This window comes from Struthio camelus, chromosome 1 (genome assembly GCF_040807025.1).
Source record: "Struthio camelus isolate bStrCam1 chromosome 1, bStrCam1.hap1, whole genome shotgun sequence".
In the NCBI taxonomy this organism is placed as follows: Eukaryota; Metazoa; Chordata; class Aves; order Struthioniformes; family Struthionidae; genus Struthio; species Struthio camelus.
In genome coordinates, this window is record NC_090942.1 from 16,070,264 (window position 1) to 16,092,799 (window position 22,536).

Here is a 22,536-nt window from a genome sequence, read left to right on the forward strand (position 1 = left end):
CGACCTGGGGGCAGTGCTCCTTCTAATGCAGCTCAGGATCCCATTGGCCTTCCTGGCCTCAAGGGCACACTGCTGGCTCATGATCAACTTGTCGTCCACCAGGATTCCTAGATCCTTCTCTGCAGAGCTGCTTTCCAGCAGGACAGCCCCCAGCCTGCACTGGTGCATGGGGTTATTCCTCCCGAGGTGCAGGACCCTGCACTTGCCTTTGTTGAATTTCATGAGGTTCCTCTCCGCCCAACTCTCCAGCCTGGCCAGGTCTCGCTGAAGGGCAGGCAGCACAGCCCTCTGGTGTGTCAGCCACTCCTCCCAGTTCAGTATCATCTGCAAACTTGCTGAGGGTGCACTCTGTCCCTTCCTCCAGGTCACTGATGAACACATTGAACAAGACTGGACCCAGTACTGACCCTTGGGGGACACCGCTAGCTACGGGCCTCCAACTAGACTCTGCGCCACTGACCACAACCCTCTGAGCTCTGCCATCCAGCCAGTTCTCAGTCCCCCTCACTGACCACTCATCTAGCCCACACTTGCTGAGCATGCCCATGAGGATGTGATGGGAGACAGTGTCCAAAGCCTTGCTGAAGTCCAGGTAGACAACATCCACTGCTCTGCCCTCATCTACCCAGCCAGTCATTCCATCATAGAAGGCTATCAGACTGTTTAAGCATGATTTCCCCTTGGTGAATCCATGCTGACTACTCCTGATCACCTTCTTGTCCTCCACATGCTTAGTGAGGACCTCCAGGAGGAGCTGTTCCATCACCTTGCCAGGGATGGAGGGGAGGCTGACAGGCCTGTAGTTTCCTGGCTCCTCCTTCTTGTCCTTTTTGAAGACTGGGGTGACACTGGCTTTCTTCCAGTCCTCAGGCACCTCTCCTGATCTCCAGGACCTTTCCAAGATGATGGAGAGTGGCCTAGCAATAACATCTGCCAGCTCCCTCAGCACTCGTGGGTGCATCACATCAGGGCCCATGGATTTGTGGATGTTGAGTTTGCACAAATGATCTCTAACCCAATCCTCCTCGACCAAGGGAGGGACTTCCTTTCTCCAGACCTTCTCCCTGGTCTCCAGGGTCAGGAATTCCTGAGGGCTGGCCTTAGCAGTGAAGACTGAAGCAAAGAAGGCATTCACTATCTCTGCGTTCTCTGTGTGCTCTGTTGCCAGGGTCCCTGCCCCATTTAGTAGCGGGCCCACATTTTCTCTAGTCTTCCTTTTGTTACTGGTGTATTTAAAGAAAGAAGGCCTTTTTGCTGTCCTTGACATTCCTTGCCAGATTGAACTCCAAATGGGCCTTGGCCTTCCTAGTCACATCCCTGCATACTCTTGACAATGTTCCTATATTCCAATTGGCCTGTCCGGGCTTCCACCTCCTGTACGCTTCCTGCTTCTGTTTGAGTTTCGCCAGGAGTTCCTTGCTCATCCATGCAGGCCTCCTGCCCACTTTGCTCAACTTCTTGCTCATAGGGATGCACCATTCTTGAGCTGGAAGTGATCCTTGAATTCTAACAGCTCTCTTGGACCCTTTTTCCTTCTAGAGCTCGATCCCATGAGATTCTTCCAGGAAGGTCCCCGAAGAGGCCCAAGTTAGCTGTCCTGAAGTCCAGGGTTATGATCCTACTTTTTACCCTGCTTCCTCCTCACAGGATCCTGAACTCCACCATCTCATGATCACTGCAGCCAAGGCTGCCCCCAACCTTCACATCTCCAAGTAGACCTTCCTTGTTTGTTAGTACGAGGTCCGGCAGCACACCTCTCCTCATTGGCTCCTCCATCACCTATGTCAGAAAGTTATCATCAGTGCTCTCCAGGAACCTCCTGGATTGTTTTGTGCCTAGCTGTGTTCTCTTGGCAGCAGATACCAGGGTGGTTCAAGTCCCCCAGGCCCCCAGGGCCTGTGATCGTGAGGCTACTTCCAGTTGTCTGTAGAAGGCCTCATCGACTTCTTCTTCCTGAACAGGTGGCCTGTAGTAAGTACCCACAGCAGTGTCAGCCATGTTAGCCTGCCCTTTAATCCTTACCCGTCAATGTTATTTTTCCTGCATCCCTCTTAACCATTTTCTTTCCCTCAGTGCATCTTTACTTTAACTATAAAGTTGGTTGTTGTGTTAAGTCTTTAAAATAACAGCATATAAAATATCTGCAAATACATGATTTCATAAACTAGCCAACTTATTTTGGATTCATTAGTCTTTGTAACTCTTCACAGCTATGTAACACTAGTTTCTCTCCTCCTCTCTTCCCACGCCAATCCGGTAAAATGAAGGTGGTGCTTGCCTGTCCTACCTCTTGACCTGTCTGCAGACTTAAGTTCTACTGTTGATTTTTATTTCTTGAACTCTGTGCTTCTTATGCTTTTTTGGTTCACTTCCTGCTTTTCTGAGTGCTCCTTTATTCAGCAGTAATAGGTGCTCCCCCTCTTTTACTCTTCTCCACTATTTTAGAGTGCCTTGGAGTTCTCTCTTCACCTCTTCTCCTTGTGTATGTCCTTTGTTACCTTACTTCTATAATTTTAGCATTTTTGTTCACAAATTTCCAAATTTTCTTTATTCCCAGCTCTAACTATCCTGCCCTATGTTTTATTGCTCCTGACATCTCATCTCTGTTGTCTTTTCAAAACGTAGTATCTCCAAAATTTAAATATGATTTTATTTCCTGGCACTTATCTACTTGTTTATTTCTTTTTCTATTTTTAATTCTTTCCTATTAAAACGTTCATGTTTTACTTTGCTACATTTGTAAATTACAATTCAGTGCTCTTTCTCCATGCATTCTTCATATTTAAGAATCATTAAAAGCTATTATTTTTAATAATTTAGCCCCAAGTGGGCATGTTAGGTGATCACCCACCTCCGAAGGGGATGCCTCCATCTCAAATACTTCACAACCTTGATGGTGAAACATGAGCGGGGAAAGCAAAGGAGAGATTAAGAGGGATTAATGGGTAATAAACTCTTTTGAATGTTCATTTGTTTCCTCTTGAAGTAATCAATGTGTATAATTTTACCATCAGGTTTGAAAATTTTGACTACGATAATTTTTCAAAAAAGCAGTTAGTATGCTATTAACTCACCTTAATATGTCTTGAAATGTATTAGAAATTACCTAAATAGTTTCTTGTTGAAGTTTACACACTTCAGTAAAAATGAACAATAACCAATTTATATTTTTTTACTCTGTTATATCAGACCTGACTTAGTGCATAGTAGAAGTTACAAACATTGTCAGACTGACCAGAGATCTCCTTTTGGGTAAAACAAGATGCTATTGTCCTTTACTGTGTTATATATAGTTGATTAAACTATATTATTATGCTACTAATTTAAAAATCTGAGTGTGTAACATTCTCTGTGTATAGGCTGTTGGTATAAACCAACAATTGTTGGTTGCAACCAGCTGCAATTGTTAAAATATTTGTAGCAAATCAGGTTTCAAAGCTGTTTATTACTTGAGATGTCTTTAGAATCCTGAAAAAAGTTTTAATGTAAAATAATATCAAATCTGCAAAAAGATTAAGCTACATTGTTCAGAAAATGTTTTCTTAACAGCTGCAAGTTGTATTTGCTCACTTTGTATGGGTGCTTCCTGAGTTCTTCCTCAGGCTGACTTTTCAATAAGCAAAACCTCTGTGGTTGACAGACTAAATAATATGGCAGAAAGAGCTGGATGCAGTTCTGGTTTTGTTCTGTGATATACAGAGGAAATGCATGCAAAGAGCTCTGTGTCTGCTCAGAACTTGTCAAATACTTATGCATAGTACAGCTATGCCCCAAATAACACATCGTAGTGTTGTGAACTGCTTGGACTGTTGTAAGAAGGGGAAGAGAAGGTAACATAAGTCAGCATAAGAAAACACTGTTACTCTGTAGGCTACTTTTAGCTTTTGGGGGGAAAGCTTGCGTAGTAAATAGCATAGTGTATAGTATATACTGGCAAACTCTCCTAGTGGAAATGCATCTTATTTTATAATGATTTTATTGTTTAATAACTACCTGCAGAGTTCTGGACACTGTAATGTGTTTGTGCTGTTTTTAGCTAGCCAGACAGACAAAGTCAAGCACTTCCTGAGAAGCCAGGCAAAACTGTCTCCTCACCACAAGCCAGAAGCCTGTTTTCTAGCTCCCTCTTGACAAATTACACAATTATGGAGAGAATTGAAATAGGACTATGAAGAGGACTAAGGGCTATAAAAGTCCTTAGGGACCTTTTACTAAAGCCCCTTTCTGGTTCATTTAACAGTAGGGAAGTCTTTTCAGCTACTTGTCATGAAGTCGAAACATACTGTTTCTGTGGAGCAGCCTATTTAGTGATTCAAAACCATATGATTTCAGGGAAGAATGTGCGTCTCACTCGGTGTTGAGAGCGCTGTCTGTGATGCAGGGTGCTTTGCCTGTGGAGTATGGGAAGGTACTGAACTCTAACATGTCTTGATCTTCCCTGTTATATTCCAAGTGTTTAACGTACTTTCCTTGAAAAACGTGGCAAGAATGGTTATGTAGCCTGCGTTGGAATGAACTTGCTGTGAAAAGGCACCCACACATAAACAGCTCAACTGGGATAAAGTTAGCTAAAAGGGGCGTAGTGAGTATTCTCCATGTCTTGAATAGGTCGTCATGTTTCTTCAAGCGGGCTTTCATGGTGTTCAGTAAGATCTTGATGAAATCCCTGCTTTAGTGTGAGGATTGATGAGACATGAGTAAAGCTCATGTAGACTTCTGCAGACTTAATGAATGGAGGGTCCGTGGGAGCAGCCATCACTCATAGTTGGCATGGACCTCATTCATGATGCTACGTCTTATAAGAGGCACTTCATGTGATTTAGAAATGCTGGAGGAAATGTCTTTAAGTTTGGCTAATTTGAAATAGCATTAGTAGCAGCTGGACAAGAGAAAATACCACAGAAAAGTTGATAGCATGAGCAGTTCCTAACTGTTCAGTTTCTTGCAGAAGACTTTGCCATCAAGCAGCATCACTGAGCCAAAACCTGGTATTTGGCATGTATTCATGACTGTAGTGCAGCCTCTGGAGAATTTCAGTCTAGGCAATGAAAGCATGAGCGCGTAACAGTCCTTCGTGAGCAGTCCTTCTTGAAACAGACTTTCTTGTTTGTGTTCAGTGCTCATGTAATAAGCTGAAGGCCATCTTCCTGACAATTAAGCGGAGACAAGCTGTCTGGATTTTGTCCAACTTTAGATTTTGAGGCTGATATCCTTAGTCAATCACATTAGGTAATGGACTGCTCAAAAGATAAAGTTTTTCCATGAATCTGGTAGATTGGAGAAGGAAATTTAATTAATTAATTAATTTATTAATGAATTTTGATTCGTTGCATGTGAAGGAAATCTCAACAATATTTATGCCTCTGTGATTATCAGAGCCTTTTTTTCTGATTGTGCATACTTTTACTCCAAGTTGGATGGCATCTGTAATGTAAATGCTGTACATTTGGTATAGAAATGATACAGAAATGCAGCGTGTCAGGCATTCTGAGTATAAATTCGGCTAACAGTGCTTAGGTAAAGTTTCAGTTTAGTGACCCTGTCAGGGTTAGACATTCTGCAGATGTCTCTTTTTCACAGTATCATGGGGGTATGATAGCCTCAGTGATCATGCTTTATTTCAAATCAGCTCACATTTACAGTAAGCTTTACTTCTTGAAATAGTTTGTGTTTTGCACAAATGATGGATCGTAGCAGTGAGCCCATTGTTGTTGACTGTTAACTATATGCTGCATGAACTTTACAAATTTGATCTTACCTTCTTGTGCTATCAGAGGAGAAAGTAGATCTCCTTTCTCTGGGTTGTTCTCCAGTCTTTATGTTTACTTACAGCTCTTCAATCTTGTCTTCCATTTGGTCCAGTCAAAAGCACCTCTAGAAATAATCGCGAGCATCAGAGACCGTAAGCTACTATAAGCCTACCTCATTGCTACTTTCAGACAGGGTTGGTTTGTTTCAGTAAACACGATCTGTGAAATTCTGGAGTTTGGAGTGCAGAGTTCCCTTGCATTAGAGGTGTTTAAAAAGTTGATTTCTGCAGGAAATACTTTTGGGAACTTTGATGGAGTCAAGCAGTATTTGCAATCCAGTTTGGATTAGCATCTGTCGTACAAGGAGTCTCAACGCACCATGTTTTTATTCTGCTTTTGGTAGATGAAGACAAGTGCTTACTGACAAACTGGAAAAAAATCACACTCTATTTGCTATTAAATCACCTTAGGAATTAACATATGGCTATACCAGTGAAGTGACGTTCTTGCTGTTGGAGGGAATGGGTATAGCTATCATAGCGAGGGATGTCTGTGGGGCTGTATGGCATGCTGCCATAGCTGCAGTGGGTAGATGCTCTGCATCTCTCTCTCTCGTTTTGTTTTCACACTCCGGCCTGATATTGATGCTGGCAGAACTGCGTAGTATTGATTTTATAGTATTTATGCCGAATGGGATGAGGAAATGTTTCCATAACTGTCGTGTTTTCTTGTAAAATTCTTTGTAACATGGCTTATGACCAAGGGTTTCTGTGCTTTGCAAAGGCTCTTTTGTACACAAATTGCCAAAGAAAATTATTATTGAGAAAAGGGAGCTAAGGGACTCTACAATGCCAATTGCGGTTACTCCCTAAGTCCTAAATTGCCCTCTGTCTGGAAATCTTTCGTTTCCAGTTTTTCCTGAAGTAAGCACAACCCACTTCGGAATACAAACGTCGGATAGATTTTCCTTCTCCTCTTTCCCCACTTTGTTATAATAATATCTCTTTTATTTAGTAACTGGACATGCTCTGTATTATTCTTATGGGGGAAATTGTCAGCATTTGTAGGACTAGTAAATATATTAATGCTACTTAGAAATATTGTATTTTGCTATAGAATGAATATCTACTATTAAGATACAATAGAAGCATATTCAGCTACTAGTTTCATAAAACAGTACAGGAATTCTCAGCTACTTATTGCATTCGAAACGATACAGGAAGGCTTGCTTATGGCAAGAAAATTGAACAAAATGCATGTAGGGAATAGATCCATTTATTAAGAAGCGCTTTATGCTTTCTCTCACCATAACTGCCTGTTATAGTCCTGATGCCTGTGCTGTACTACAGTATTCTGTCAGGAGTTTTGGATATCGTGGAGATTTAATGTCTGAGCTGTCATCTGTGTTGTAAAGAGTTTGTTCGCCTCAAATTTAGGTAGTATAAAACTTAGCCACATCTCATTTATCACAAAGAGTAGAGTTTACACCCTTTAAAAATGTATCGTTCTTACACTGGTAGCTTTTGTTATAAAAGTTATGATGTTTCTCCCCTAATTGTACATCACATGGCACTAATTGGGCTTTATCTTATACTTATCCCGTGATAGTCATTTGACAGAAGAAGCTATCTAGTTTCTCCAGTTAGTGATAGCTCTTGCGTTGTTCTAAGGAGACTTTTTTTGTGCAATTAATGTTATTTTTAATTTGTTTATTATGGAACAAAATGTCTACAATAATAAATTCAGTTCAGCTACTTTTAACCACGCCAGTTAAGGACAAAAAGGTCATTTATGTTTGTACTTCTTTATATAATAAATAATCTGGTTTTGACAGTGTGGCTTTGAGAAACTCGTACATTAAATCCCTGCAATTTAAAAGATATTTTAGTTCCTGACTTACAGTATACGTACTGAGATGTTAAAATTAAATTGCTTGCTCATCCTGTGAATCATTGTAGTATCTTTTTTCATTGTGAATACAAATCATATATTTAGAACTTATCAGGGGCTAAACACGTACTGACTGTTTTTCCTTCCATGTTTTGACTATAAGACATTTTATGATTACCTATGAATTTTCATTCTTTTTATTATTAATAGCTGCTTTGCTGATACATCAAGAGGATAGCTGGATAGAGTATACATAATATTCTTTTTCCTATGTTCTTACAGTTACTACTTATATCTTAATTTGCATTTTAGAATTCATTCATATCTAAAGTGACTGTATTTTTTAATATAAAACACAGTCACCACCTGAAATCCTCCAAAATTACTTTATATAGAAGAATAGACTAGAACTTATAAAAGGTTACCTGTTCTTGCTGACAAAGCAGTCCATCTACATTTGTGTGAAATTTTCAGTGCATGCGTATCTTGATAGTGCACTGCCTTTTTCCTACAAATTCCTTGTGTTGGTGTGTTTGGGCTTGTTTGCGTTTCACTGTCCACTGGTGAATTATACATGAAATGTAACTCTCAGTTGGAAGAATTTATTAAAAATAGTTTCATTTAACTGAGTTTATCAACTCAGAGAGAAATGTGTACAGTGATTGTATTACTATTTTTAATGCCATGATTACGCATCAGATGAAATAAGTCCTTAACAACTGAGTTAGGGCTGCTTTTTGAGCAGTGATGTGACTATTACAATGAGCAATGTAGCAAAATGTGGCAGGGCATTTGAGTGTGATAAAGTCACCATGTCCTGCTTGGTGTTGGGAATGTGGGATAACCTAGAGAGGTAGAAAAATAAAATACCAAACACTGCAAGTATTGCAGCCCACCAGTGGTGGAATGGTTCAGAATAATATATGTCTGTAATGCCAGGCAAGCCATAGACAAAGGAGTTGGAGACTACAGACCGTTTCCCTGGAGTATACAAAAAGGTGTACCACTGCATGAACAAACTGCAGTGCGCAAATGGTGAAGAATTTCTTTGTTTTCCAAGAAATATAGAAATATGACTAACTGGAAAAGTGGAGAAAACAGTCCTGCAACTTGTTATAAGTAACAGGATTCATCTCAAAAAGGATAAGGTTTATGTCAGCCAATTTTTCTCATTTTTAATTAATCTCATCTTAATCTGGACATCTAATGCAGGTCAGACGAATCACTTTGTAAAAGTGCCAGCTACCCTCCATTGACTGTAGCTAGAATCCAGATGACTTCTTCAGATGTGGATGTCTATGTAACATGTATCTTATTTAGTTTTAGATGTTTTATAACACTGGGATTCTAATGTGCTAAATGCTGGTGTTCATGTCATGAAATTCAGTGAACTGTAGTAGTGTCATAAATTTTTATCAAGAATGGAAATAAAGTGTATCAAGTCTTCCATGAGACATCTAGCGCTATGCACTCAGAGATGAACATGTTACTAGACTATACAGTCTGTAAGACAGACTTCTAAAATAAGCAATGAAGGAAAATAAATTCCATATTTAACGCCACAGTGCCACATATCAGCTTTTGCATACTCTAAGTTGAGACCCAAATGGCAGATGTATTAATCGTCATGGCAAAAAGATAAGCCAATCAAAACAGGTACAAAATTGATACCGGAAGAGTTTATCACAAATTAGAAAAAAAAAAATCATTTTAAAATTTGGAAAGATGGGCACTAGCCAGAAGAAACTGCAGTTATTAAAGAAATATCATATTGTCCATAATCAGTGGCAAAGAAGAAACATTCAGTGAAGACAGCTGCTGACAACAGTTAATGAGACTGGGTGAAATGAGTTTCTAGCAGAGAAGAGTGAAGTTAGAGCAGAGACACCAGATGATACAAAAAACCTTAGGAACATAATCTCTTTCTGGGTTGATCCTGCTTCAGGCTACGTGAAAGGGAATGATGAGATTGTTCAGGATGGGCTCAGATGAGGCTGAATTCAGTTTCTTTTGTGTGGTCTGGAAGACTTAGAAGTTCAGCCAGACTGACACCTGTGATGACAACACTAAAGCCATTGAATGAAATTACTGTTTTGTTAGAATTTGTTCACATAAAGGATATACTGGGGAGTAAGGAGAGGATGTTGCTGTACCTCAGTTTGGGATTGACTGTTTATACATCCAGCAGCATATTGTACTGCAGTACACATTTGTTGACTCCAGTGTATGCCTCTGTGTGCTCGGATACAGAGGCGGATACCAGTTGAAAGAAAGTAGTGATTTACATTATGGGTTATGATGCTTACTTTACATGTTATTGTTGTTGCTATTTTAATCAAATCCTCTGACGTTTATTTCGGATTACATTGAAATACTATAGTTACCATAAAATAGTTTGTAGGAACATTCTGTTTATTTAGAGGCAAAATATTATATTTGTTGAACAGTTTTTCAACTTCCTTTTGTGGACGTTTCTAATAATTTGGGATCAAATCCAGTTCTTATTAAATTCTGTAGGAATCTTTCAGTCAATTCCGGAGGGAGTTGTATCAGACTTGCTTAAGTTTTTGAAGCTGCCAAGTTTGAAAAAATTGACATAGTAGTGTTTGGGTGCCTAATATGGTGAGGGCTAAGACCTCCTTCAGAAGTCTGTATAATATATATAATATTACGCCTTGCTGTGAAATCACCTTAATTAGGTTTCGGAACAAGGAGGTTAATGTGTCCATCTGGTGACTATTTTAGAACGTGTCTGCATAATAACAGAGGAAATACCAGGAATAAATAAGAGGACCTGAAATGTCAATCCATGAATACCCGTATGATGACTTAAGTGATGATAACAAAGCGGTGGTTGGAGGAGAGGGAGGAGGAAGAGATGGTTGCTGTCGTACGTCGGGTTCAGACCCTTGGGCTGTCACCAGACCGTAGAGAGTGTTGGACGTGCTCGTGGTCTGTGAGTAATAGGAGAAGAGGAAAAGTTCATGGGCTCTGGCATCACACAGGCATAACACAGACCACCAAACAAAGGAGAGCAGGTAGATGAGGATTTTTATTAGCAGAGTACGGGGTATGGTGGCAACAGGAGGTCTTAACTAATCAGTCAGCTGTTGGAAAAGAAGTAAAATAGAATACCGACTGCCCAACGTGTCTCGGAATACATTTACGACATAATTTTGAGAGCGTGGGAGAAGCGATTAAAGGGGAAGCTATTCTGTTTGATACCAATTCTGCAGGAGAAAATGTTCGAGAATAGGGAGAGAAGAGGCAGCTTCAGTGAGAATTATCGTGGAAGGACAGAGCTTGCAAATTTTAGGAATGAAAAGAGGTGGAATGAAAAAAAAAAAGAGCAAAAGGCTTTAAGGGGGAAGTTTTCAGTAAAATGAGGACGGTAGGCATAATCTCGTAGGAAAAGACTCTGGAAAAAAGAAGTGATAGGAAATTGGTTGTTCCTGACCAAACAGTGTAAAGGGCACAAATGCAAATTGTAACAGTGCAGAAGCATAGCACAAAAAGCATAGTAAAATAAATCTGACTGAATTATAAGCTCCTTATTTATATCAAGTACAAGAAGGAACCATATGGAAAATAGAAAACTCATTTAGATTATTAGGAACAAGTACAAAAGAATAAAAAAAGGTGTAGAGACAGAATCAAAGAAGTCAAAGCAAAGAATGTGATCTAGTTTCAAGAAATAAATCTTAAGAGTAACAGAAACTGTTCTAGAAGTGTATTACTATTAAGAGAATGGTCTAGGAAGGTGTTACTCCGCTATTTAGAAGTGTGTCAATGTTCCCTGGTAGTATTAAGAGCATATGAAATCTCAGCCTAGAACAAAAAAAGGACAAATGAGAGAGTACTTAAATGTGTTAGAGGTTTCCGGGTTAGCTGCGCCTGAGTGATCTTAGACTTGGAAAGTGGAAGAACTGGCTGAAGTAGTCTCAGCACGGTTAGCAATTACCATGGAGACTCTGAAGAACACAAATGAGAGAGAGTGGGGAGAAGAGAAAAATAGAAATACTGGTCCCTAAAAAGGGCGGTGGGAAGAGAGTAGCCACAGATTTACAGATCATTTGAATTCCTAGAAAAATTATGGACAAATAATCAAGTGTTTTGTAAGTACCTGGAGGATACTTAGAAGAAGACAAATAGCCATCAGCATGGATTTGTTGAAACTGTCTAATGTAATACTACAAGAGAATAGAATTTGTGCATAAAAGAAAGGGAGTAGATGTCCTACGTTTTCACTTTAATAAATCTTTGGATTCTGTCACACAAGACTCCCCTATAAACAAAGGAGGAAAGCAGAGTTTTAATGTAAATTGTATGGGATAGCTTTATGAGTGGTTGGATAATGTAACCACCAAGCGGTTACTGGTGTTTCACCATCACATTAGAAACGTGTATTTCACAAGAGCTTATTTTAGATACTATTCTTGTCTGCATTTTGATTAGTAATCTGGATTATGAAACCAAGAGTACGCTTATTAAGTCTGCGGTTGTCACAGAATTGGAAAGGGATTGCAAGAACGCAACTAGATTTCCATTTTGGCAGACTGCAGAAATAGTCTGAGGAAATAAGGTGATATTTAGTAAGTACAGGTGTGTGGTAGTACTCTTAGAGGTAACAATGTACAGTCATGATACACAAGTCATGCAAATTACACGAGTAAACAGTATCAAGCTCTTATGAAAAAAGGCATGGATGGATGAAGAGATATATAGCCCTTAAGATGCATGAAACAAAGTAATTCATGTGTTGTACTTAATATTCTGCTCATACTGTGTCCAGTTTGGAGCGTGGCACTTCAGTAGAGGTAGGGCTGACTGGAGGGAGTGCGGAGAGTATCCTTGAGAATAATTACCTAAAAATGTGGCTTGTGAGGAAAGATGTAAAGAATCAGAGATATTTACCCTAAAAAGTAAAAAGTTGGTAAAGACCTGAATTTACATAGATGAAGCGATCTGTTCTCTGTATCCAGGATGGATAAGCCAGGAAATAGTGAGCTTTAATTTTAACAGGAAAGAATTAGTTTAGACATTAAAGAAAAAATTTCTTATGTTAAGGTCTGATCACTTAGAACAGGTTACCTAGGAGGTTGAGGAGTATCACTGGACCTCTTTTAAAACATACAAAACATGTCCAAAATGAATGACATAAATCTAGATGTTTTGCCAGCAGTGTGGAGATGACCTACTACAGTCAGTACCATCTTCTGTGATTCTATTGAGTGTGCTACAGCTCATTACTATGCACGCAATGTATTTTCTGTTCTGTAAATCATATGAAACATTAATTTACTTTCAATTCAGATTACACCTTTTTTTGTTTCAGTATGTGCAGAAGCGTACAATCCTGATGAAGAAGAGGACGACACAGAATCCAGGGTATTTAATGCTTTGAGTTAAATACTTATTTTTTCAGTTCTCAGGCATTATAATTGGGGAAAAAATAGGACTAATTATGTAAGTTATATAACCAGCATTACTATTCCTTTCTAAAATCATCCTTCTTGTAATATCTTTTAATAATCTGTGGGGTTTTGTTCTTAAAGGAAAGTTTAAAAAAATCTCTGTAGTAGGTACCATGTAGAACCTGATGCAACAATTATTCTGAGTTACTGTACCTGTGATCCATGGTCTGCTAAGGAAACCATTTTGTGCAAAAATATTTGCCCAGAGAGTGTCTGCTCTTCAAGCTTTATTTTAGAGTCTTATAATCTTGCAGTAGTTTCCATAATATTCTAGTTCATAGAGGGGGAAAACGTTAAATGATAAAATTACTAAGAAATTTTCAGATTTAGAATGCAATAGTTTAATGAAATAGATTTCTTTTATTTATTTTTGTTTAATAAATAGAGAATTTTAGTTAATTTTTAATATGAAGTAGCGTAGGTATGACTTTTGAGGCAAGTTTAAATGATGCGTGTTATCTAACTTCCGGCTTGTAAAGCTGTGAAAAAGTTTATCATATGCCATCATAGCTTTGGAACCGAGCATAGCTCTTTAAGCATGTGAATTGACTATCGATCAGGTTGTTAATTTATATTAAACAGATGCTGATAATTTAATAAATTTCTGGCTCACTCAGATGCTGTGAAGCCTGTTGTTTATTCTGTGAAACTTTGGATACAGATCTGACTCAGACATTATTTCACAAAGTATTCTTTGAGAAGTAGTCACAGCAAATGGATCAATGTAATGTTGACGCTTTTACATGGCACCAAATATGCTCGAAGCATGATGAGAGAGTAGTAGAACAATGTTTATGCAATAATATTTCAAATAGAGGTATCCAGAATGGCTTCCAGAAATGAACTGGATTTTACAAATGAGAAGTTCTTTCTAGATTAAATACAACAGTGTTTCCTTACATTGTGGTGGAATAGAGTTAGCATTGAGTATTTATTCAAATCCTGAAGGTTTTGAAATGAGAATGTAGTCAAACAAGGCCAAAATGTTACGTAAAATGCTTAGCTGTATTAGCTCAGTCCTTCAACTAGTTGCTGCTAAATGATGACCACTTTAAAGGTTTTTCTGCTATATCCTTCAGATTATTCACCCTAAAACAGATGATCAGAGAAACAGACTGCAAGAGGCTTGCAAGGACATTCTTCTTTTTAAGAACCTAGATCCGGTAAGAGATGCTTTATAATGAAGAACATTTTGCGGTGCTGGTGAGAGTTGAGTCTCTTGAAGTTTTGTATAGAAGTTTATAGGTTCAGCTTTTGTAAGCTCTTATGTATGCTTTCTTGACCATTTCATAAACTATAAAAGGGGCATTTTTATAACTGATATACCGTACGTATATGGGCATATATTAGCTATAGAGTGATGTACTGGTAAATATTAACTCAACAGTTAACGTGGAAACCTCTCATTTGTTGCTACTAATTATTTTATATCATCCAAAAGCATGCTGAGCAGTCCATCAAAACTTAAAATTACCCCAAAAGCCTATAGCTTAGCTAGAGATGTAATGGAATAAGCAAGTTATGAAATAGAGGGGAAGAGAAAGGCAACAGCAAGATGTTTACGTTATTATTTCACTTAATAGAGATATCATAAAAACAAATAATTTTCTTCTGAGCAGATCACGTTCTTCTGTTGCCTATAAAAACAATAATGGGCTTTTAAGAAAGATTAAATGCAGTGAACAAATGACCTGGTTCAGGCGAAGGTCATAACATTACAAAAAAGCACAGGATTATTTAAGGGAAAGGCAAGTATATAAATCAAAACATGCATACTGAGGTTGGCATGACTCACAATACACCAAATACTTTCTCAACAGAATTGAGTCAGTGATGTCAGGGGAGGGAGCACGGCGGGAAAGAGAAGTAGTTATGTAGAGTTTTAAGCATGAAAATAGAAAATTTCAAATTTCATTCAAGAGGGAGCTAATGGAAAGACCAACCTGCAGCTCTGCTTGAAAGTCAGGTGCTATTATGGCGAATGTGGTTTAATCCATCCTGCTAGTTTCCGGCTCCTGCCTCTGGTCTGCGGGAATGCTGAGCTCAAACCCAGAGTACCTGTACTCACAGAAGCATGAGGAGCAGTGAGCCATAGACCCTCATCAAGGCTTTGAAAAACCCTGGAGTTAGAGCTATGGGAGGGCATCAAGGGTTTTAATGTAGGTGCTAATTTGTGTGCACTCTTGGGACTCTGGGGTCCCTAGTGCAAAGGATTTCCCAACTCCCATATGGTATCTGCTTAATGGTTATAAATCAGCTGTTCCCCTGTAATGGTTCAAGCTAAAGTCACCTGAACATTTGTCCCTTCCACTCTTGAATTATTTTTAACCACAGCTTTATGCGCACAAAGTCGTTTCTAGGCATCTACTCTGGACGTGAAATTGCTTTATTATATATCTTCCTTATTATTGCTGTGCCCTGGCCTCTGCTTGGCTGGGCAGTTGTTAAGTTATCCTGCCAGTGGCATTTTGGCAGACATTCCTTGTTTAGTCTCTGAGTGCTTATCTCTTATGAACCCTTAGACCTAATGCGTTACCATGTGCGCCCAGAATCTGTCTGGATGCTGATTTTGGGCTTCTTCATTCCTGAGTTTACACAGTTTCTTGGGAGTATCTACCTATTGTACGAATCCTCTGGATAAGGTCTGCTTTGTCTTCTGCTGGTTGAGAACTAGGTCTTCTGTCTAAATAGACAGATCTATTCATTAGAAGATTTATTCATCAGCGACTTGGTCTGCAGGGCAGGCATCTATTGGCTTCTTATCAGCTATATTGTAGTGCTGTGTAGTCCTAAAGCATTCATCTGTTCCAGCGTAGACATTTTATATAATTCTTCTAAGGAATTTTGAGAGTTTACCTCCCCCATTTGTGGAGGTGATCTCAGAACTGCGTTGCTATGTTGATATATTATCCCCCTGATGTTTTGATCTTCCCGAAACCCTTTTTTCTTTTTGCTTCTGAATCACTTGCTTGTAATTGTTAGGAGTTCCCACAGTCTGTTCCAGGTATTTGGCTAAAGACTTCGTAGCTGAGTTCTGCTTTTGCGGGGCTCTGCAGTACAACCATCCAAAGCCTTGAAAACTCCCGAAATCTCCCAGGTCTTTTCTGATTTACTCACATTTGCTCAGACTGTCCAATGGCTTATGAGCACTCTTTCTTCTAGTTGAACTTCTTCACAGACGACATACTGAAAAGGCAAAGAAAATATTTTTTTGTAAAGGTGTTTTATTATTGTTATGATTATAAATTTACTCATGAAAGGCATTGGAAAGCTACTGAGCTCTGAAGATAGCAAGGGTGTTGAAATGCAGCTTTGTTTAGCTTGGCTTGCTTCTTCTGTGATGTCAAGAGCTGTAGCTCTCCAGAGGAGAGACTGCCCTGCCTTCTCCCACTCCTCCTCTCTCTGGAGTGGAGCTCTGCTTCTGTACAGTGACTCAAGAGCTTTGGCAAGTTGCAGTAATTTAGGTGTTCCTGTCCCAAATCTCTGCCCCACCTCTGCCTCTCCCCCCCACAGCACAAGTCAATGTGTGCCAGCTGCTGCAGTTCACTGTCTGGTTTATTAGCAAAAAACCTCCTTTGACTTGGAGAAGGATAGTGTCTTCAGCTGCCAGAGCCTGAATCTCTGGAACCAAAATCTAAGCTGTGTCATAAATCGTGTCTGTCCTTCCCCCTTGCCCCCCTCTTTTTTTTTTTTGCATTGAACTTCAACCTCTTCCTGTGATAGTTCTGTGTATGAAAAACAATTCAGCACTCAGTGAGCAGACAGTGGAGAGACAGTGTAGAGTGCTTAATGGCTTTTCCCTGATGGCCTTTTAGCAAGGTGTCAAACACCATTCCTAGATAGAGCACCACTCTGAGATACAGTATAACAGCCTGCCCTGAGGCATGATAACAGTTGTGCTCAGTACATTATGCAAAATGGAGTTCATATTTTCATAAAACTTTATCCTAACATACTCATGTTTTAATTTGAGCAGAAGGATAAGATAAGAGTATAATAACAGCAGAAGGAGAAGCTGCAGTAGTTAAGAGGTGACTTACAGTACTGATCAGCATGTTAAGTAAAGAGTTCGCGTGGAAAGGCAAGAATCTCCACATGAAAGTGAAAAACAGCAGAACCACTTGAATGTGAGACAAAATGAAAGGGAGAAGACAAAGCTAACCTTCAGACTTTAAGACTAAACTTAGGACTTTCTAAACAAACATAGTTATGTCTCGAGTCTGTATTTACATGGTAGCCGTGTTTAAATACCAGATAGGTGAACTTAAGAAAAAATATTTATAAATATAAGTATTTGCTCTGATTGCAAATATAACATATTACAAAGGAGCACTAGCTGTGGTGAAATTCCCTGAGTGGCACTTTCTGTTTTAAAAGCCCACTGTTAAATTCTTTGAAGTCTGTAAAGTTCCTTAAATTATCTTGGAACTTTCTTCGCCTTTGGGGATTGCTGAGTGTGTGACTGGTCAGTCAAAGTCAATGTCAATTGGGCAAGGTACTCTTGAGTGAGCTCCCTTAAATAAAAAGCATTAAAAAACCTCAATATTTTAACATTTTTTCGTCTTTCTGGAGAGTTAATCGGCTCCCATCTGGTTGCTGTCACTCAATATTGGTTTTGTTTAGTGCTGAACAGTACTGAAAAAGTTACTAGAAGAATTTGGATTGAAACATGCATATGCAGCAACATGATGGGGAGAGGAATTTGGAGGACTATTCAGCTACTTTCTAGATGGCCAGATCAGGAGATTTTAACTTGCTCATCCATACAGTTCGGCTCCTGGAATTTCTCTTGATTCTTTCCTGAGAAATTCCAGGAGCAAAACTGTGTGGATGAGTGGGTTAAAAGAGAGGAAAATGCATTCAGGTGTCTGTTTCTTTCTCCTCACCCTCTTAATCTAGCCTGATGATGCCCATTCCTCTTCCAAAACACCTTTTCCTGTTCTTCTTCCAAGACAACCATGGTACAGTTGTTGTTCTTGATTGGCTGCCACACCATTCCCCCAGAATTCTGGCATCACTTTTTTTCTCCCACACATAGCATTTGCTAGGCTGCTTGCTCTACATGCACGCACGAAACATTCCCACACCTTTTGCTCCGTGCTCCAGATACTGGAGGCTATTGGCAGTGGGATCAGAAGCACCTTTTCTTCACGCCTCCTTCTGTCAAGCTTCTCTTTTCTTCATCCTTGACTTGTGCCCTCTTTCCCCTCCTCTTCCTCTATGTGTAAGCCAATTAGAAGAAAACAAGCAGATGACCAGATGGCATGGGCCATTACTGAGGATCCTCAAATCCCTATTATTGGACATGCAGCCTGAGGGCTGTTTTATCACTGTGAGGAGGAGGAGCAGTAGCAGCAGCTCACGTAGTGGCTAACACAGCCTTCTGCATTTCCTTTTTACAAGGCAATTCAGAGATGAGTTGTTCCTTTGGTTTTGGTTTTTAAAGGGAACCTTTGCCTGGGGCTGTTTAATGACAAGCTATTTGATTTTTCTGCTAAGGGCTAGATATGGCCCATAGGCCAGCAGTTCAAAAGCCTGGTAGGCCTATGACCAGAGTCTTGGGTGCCTCAAGGAAATGTCGTCGTACCGTCAGAGAAGTGCTGCATCCTTGAACTTAAAGTTTGAACCCTTTCTTTAGCAAAATCTGCAAGCAGGGTTAGATACCCTGTTTTGTTTGAGAGGAGTTTTATTCTGGGGAACTTTGCCCTGCTAATGCTTGTGGAGAATGTTTCGAATGGACTTTGTCCCTTTTCTAAAAGGTAATAAATTATGCGTATTCTTCACAAATATGTGAGAGCAATTTCTGGGCATATCGCCCAGAAATTCACCTAGAGAATTATTATGAGAGAGCACAAATATTGATTAATCAATTAAAATGGATTAACTCAAAGGAAGATGGAAGAAAGAGTAACATAACCTTGTTTTCTGAATAGTGGACTCCTGTGCTTAAGGTCGAAGCATTCCTTGAAAAGAGCTGAAAAGAGTCTCATAAGAATAATAGCAATAAGCAATATATAATTATAATAAATAATATATAGTAATGTTATATAATATAGAGTATATTAAATAATAATTATAATAGTAATTGTAATAGTTCTCATAAATTCTTTAAAAAACTGGTGAAGACCTAGAACTACAGATGTTGGAGCTATTATGTGGAATACAGATTTTATACCAGCAATCATGGGGAGAGCCCACAGTGGCTGAACATATTAATACGCTGCCCTCACAGGTGGCACAAAACTCTTTCCAAACTAATGGGTTTCCAAACTAATAAAACTACACTTAATATTTTCTTTTTATCTATGGCAAAATTAATGTTTACATCAGATTTACTAAAGAAGAATTGTCTCTGTCTTGCCTGTGATCAGTTACTGAAAATGTTCTGGAACAGAAGTGCCAAAAGTAAGGTGTCTTCACCTTTGGTTTATGATTTTAATCTGCACTGATGACAAGCTGCATTGTGCTGACAAGCACAGTAGTGACAGTATTGGGTTAATCTGTAGAAATAGCTACAAAACTTGGTACTGAATTCCAGCATACCTCATTAAAAACTCTTGTAACTTTTGTTATATTTAGTAATAGTTTGGTTAATTTTCTCTAGCTTTTATTCTTTCACCTTTATAGAGCTACAGGGCTGTGTTTAACACAGTGAACACAGCTGCAAACTGCAGTACACGTTTGCAAGTCACACCATAAGTAGTTCTTTGATGTCCATTGATATGTTGCCTTTGTGATCATTTCCCGTCTTTTCTGCCATTTTAAAATAGACTGCGCAGCAGAGATGTTTCAAAGGTTAGCAACACAGGCAAAGTAAAACTTTTTGTCAGCAGCAGAGTAAGTTAAGAGAAAGCAGGGAGAAGAGGATTGACAGTGGTCAGGAGCAGGTCTTTCGGAGCAGAGGGGGCCGTAATGTTTTAGGAGTGCCTTTTAGACACGGGTGGTGAATTTGGAGGGGCTAATAGGAGGAGCAAGGGAGAGGAGTTTGGAAAGAACTAGTGATGATCAGGTAGCATTCAGATGAAGGTGCGGGACGAACAGCTTCCTCCTGTCCATGTCCATAAAGGATCTTCACCATACGTGCAATAAGCCCTGTATCTTCCTCTCTCTCAGCTCCTACACCTATTTCTGCTCCTGGTAAGGGATGAAAGATGGAAAAAAAAAGAACTAAGGGGAGCAGGGATCTTGCTGACATTTTACCAGACTTTCACTCACCCCCAAGAAGAAATGTCCTACTGAGTTATTCACCTAACCCAGTACTTCGCCTCCGACAGTAGCAACCGGAAAGGCTGTTTAAGCAGAGCACGAGTGTAGCCACTTTCTGCTGTCCTTTTCCCTAATACTCCCTGCCCAGCATCCACAGTCACTGTGCTGTGGATTTCAGAGGGTACATTCCTGCCTGATCCTTTCAGCATCCTGTTATGGACTTGTAGTCCATGAATTAGGGCTACAAAGATGACGAGGGGACTGGAGCATCGCTCCTGTGAAGAAAGGCTGCGAGAGCTGGGCCCGTTCAGTCTGGAGAAGAGAAGACTGAGAGGCGATCTCATCAATGTGTACAAGTATCTGAAGGGAAAGTGTCAAGAGGATGAGGCCAGCCTCTTCTCCGTGGTGCCCAGCGACAGGACAAGAGGCAACAGGCACAAACTGAAACAGAGGAAGTTCCATCTAAACCTGAGGAAAAACTTCTTCACTGTGAGGGTGACAGAGCAGTGGACCAGGTTGCCCAGAGAGGCTGTGGAGTCTCCTTCGCTGGAGATATTCAAAACCCGCCTGGATGTGATCCTGGGCAACGTGCTCTAGAGGACCCTGCTTGAGCAGGGAGGTTGGACTAGATGATCTCCAGAGGTCCCTTCCAACCTAAACCATTCTGTGATTCTGTGAATTTATTTAATCTCTTTTTGAAGCCGCTGATACTGTCTGCTTTCTACAACCTTCTATGGCAGCAAGTTTCAGAAATTCACTATGCCTTGTGTGAAGAAATATATTACCTGTTTCAGACTGATCTATTAGTCTTATTTAATGCTCCATAGTTCTTGTTTTGTAGGATTTGGTGAGCAGTTTCATAGTCAGCTCATCCAGTATCTTTGTAATTTTGTAAACCTTGACTGGGCACAGCATTACACCATCAACATGTTTAATATATTTTTAGAAATAACAGGTAATTGACAATAAATTGGAGTTTGATATGTTTCTTAGCGTATGGAATGATCGCCATCTCTCTTCCTTTATTTAGCTGTGAGACTGCTACTTTTTTTAAGAATGAGATAACAAATGAACAGTTACAATAGTTTATCATGTCTGCAAACATGTGTAACTAGTATATTTGGAAACTAGTTGCTCTTTATTTGAATTACAATTTATTATTGCTTGGAGGAGAAATTAATGTTGTATTAGCATTTGAATTTAGCCTGGCAAACTGCTGAAAAGAATCAGCCAACTTGCTCAGAGGGGCTAGTTCCAAAATCTAAAAGTGTTACTGAGCCTGACTGATGGGCATGTGTATGATATTTGAGAGGCAGAACTCCAACTTAATATATATATTAAGTATATATATTGTAAGTATATATAAAGTATGTATGTTATATCTCTCTATATGTAATATAACTATCTGGAGGAAGGTTAAGGTAAATTCTCAAGGAGAATATTGAAGTATACATTGAAATATAAATTAGATCCCTGTTAGTGAAGAAGTAAATGTCTTTTGATTGATTGATTTATAAGTAGATACTGCACAAGGGAGCTAAACATTTTAAATTGGATCCATAGTGCTGCTGACATTTTTATTAGAGTTCTAGGGTAGTACACATACATGTTTTTTGTTCTGAAAAAACAAACAATGAGAACTGGAAACATGAATTCTGTAATTCGCTTTTTGTCTCTAAGGTCCTGACATATGGATTAACACTTTTTTTTCTTCCCATAGTTTCCCTTCGTATGTTTTTCTGGCTTTTCCTCTCTCTCCTTTTTCTCCCTACTCCGATTCTCTATTTGCTTCATATTAATATTATGCAGAACATTAATTGCTTGATACATATTGCTTAAAGGGAGGATAAGGTGGCCAACAGGATATCATTTTAACTTAGGCTCATTTAAGTAAAATGATTGTAAGAATAAAGAATAAGGAGGCAATGAGAACTGAGTTTTGGGGAATAGAAGAAAAGACGATTGTCTTTTGTTCATATGGTAGTTTTAACGGCTGTATCTCAGAACATTATAATATTTACAACAGTCTCACAAAATAGGGAAGTCTTGCTATTACCGTTGTACTGAAGTGCAAGGAAATCTAATGCTTGCTTTGGTTATACAGCATGTCTGGGATCAGAAAAGGGAATTAACTAAGATTTTCTATCTACTAGGTAGCGCTCCAGCAGCTCACTCATCCTTCTTCTTTACTGGGGTTGCCAAATGTTAATCCTAAC

The 22,536-nt window shown here is 39.3% G+C and overlaps 1 protein-coding gene across 1 annotated transcript in view; it reads left to right on the top strand.

Annotated features, from left to right (window-relative positions):
* The window catches only part of PRKAR2B (protein kinase cAMP-dependent type II regulatory subunit beta), a 102,031-nt gene that overhangs the window by 62,260 nt on the left and 17,235 nt on the right, over positions 1 to 22,536 (top strand). The window contains exons 3-4 of the mRNA XM_068930342.1: positions 12,976 to 13,028; positions 14,194 to 14,277. Of these exons, the coding sequence (XP_068786443.1) occupies positions 12,976 to 13,028; positions 14,194 to 14,277 (137 nt within the window). The remainder of the gene's footprint in view (positions 1 to 12,975; positions 13,029 to 14,193; positions 14,278 to 22,536) is intronic.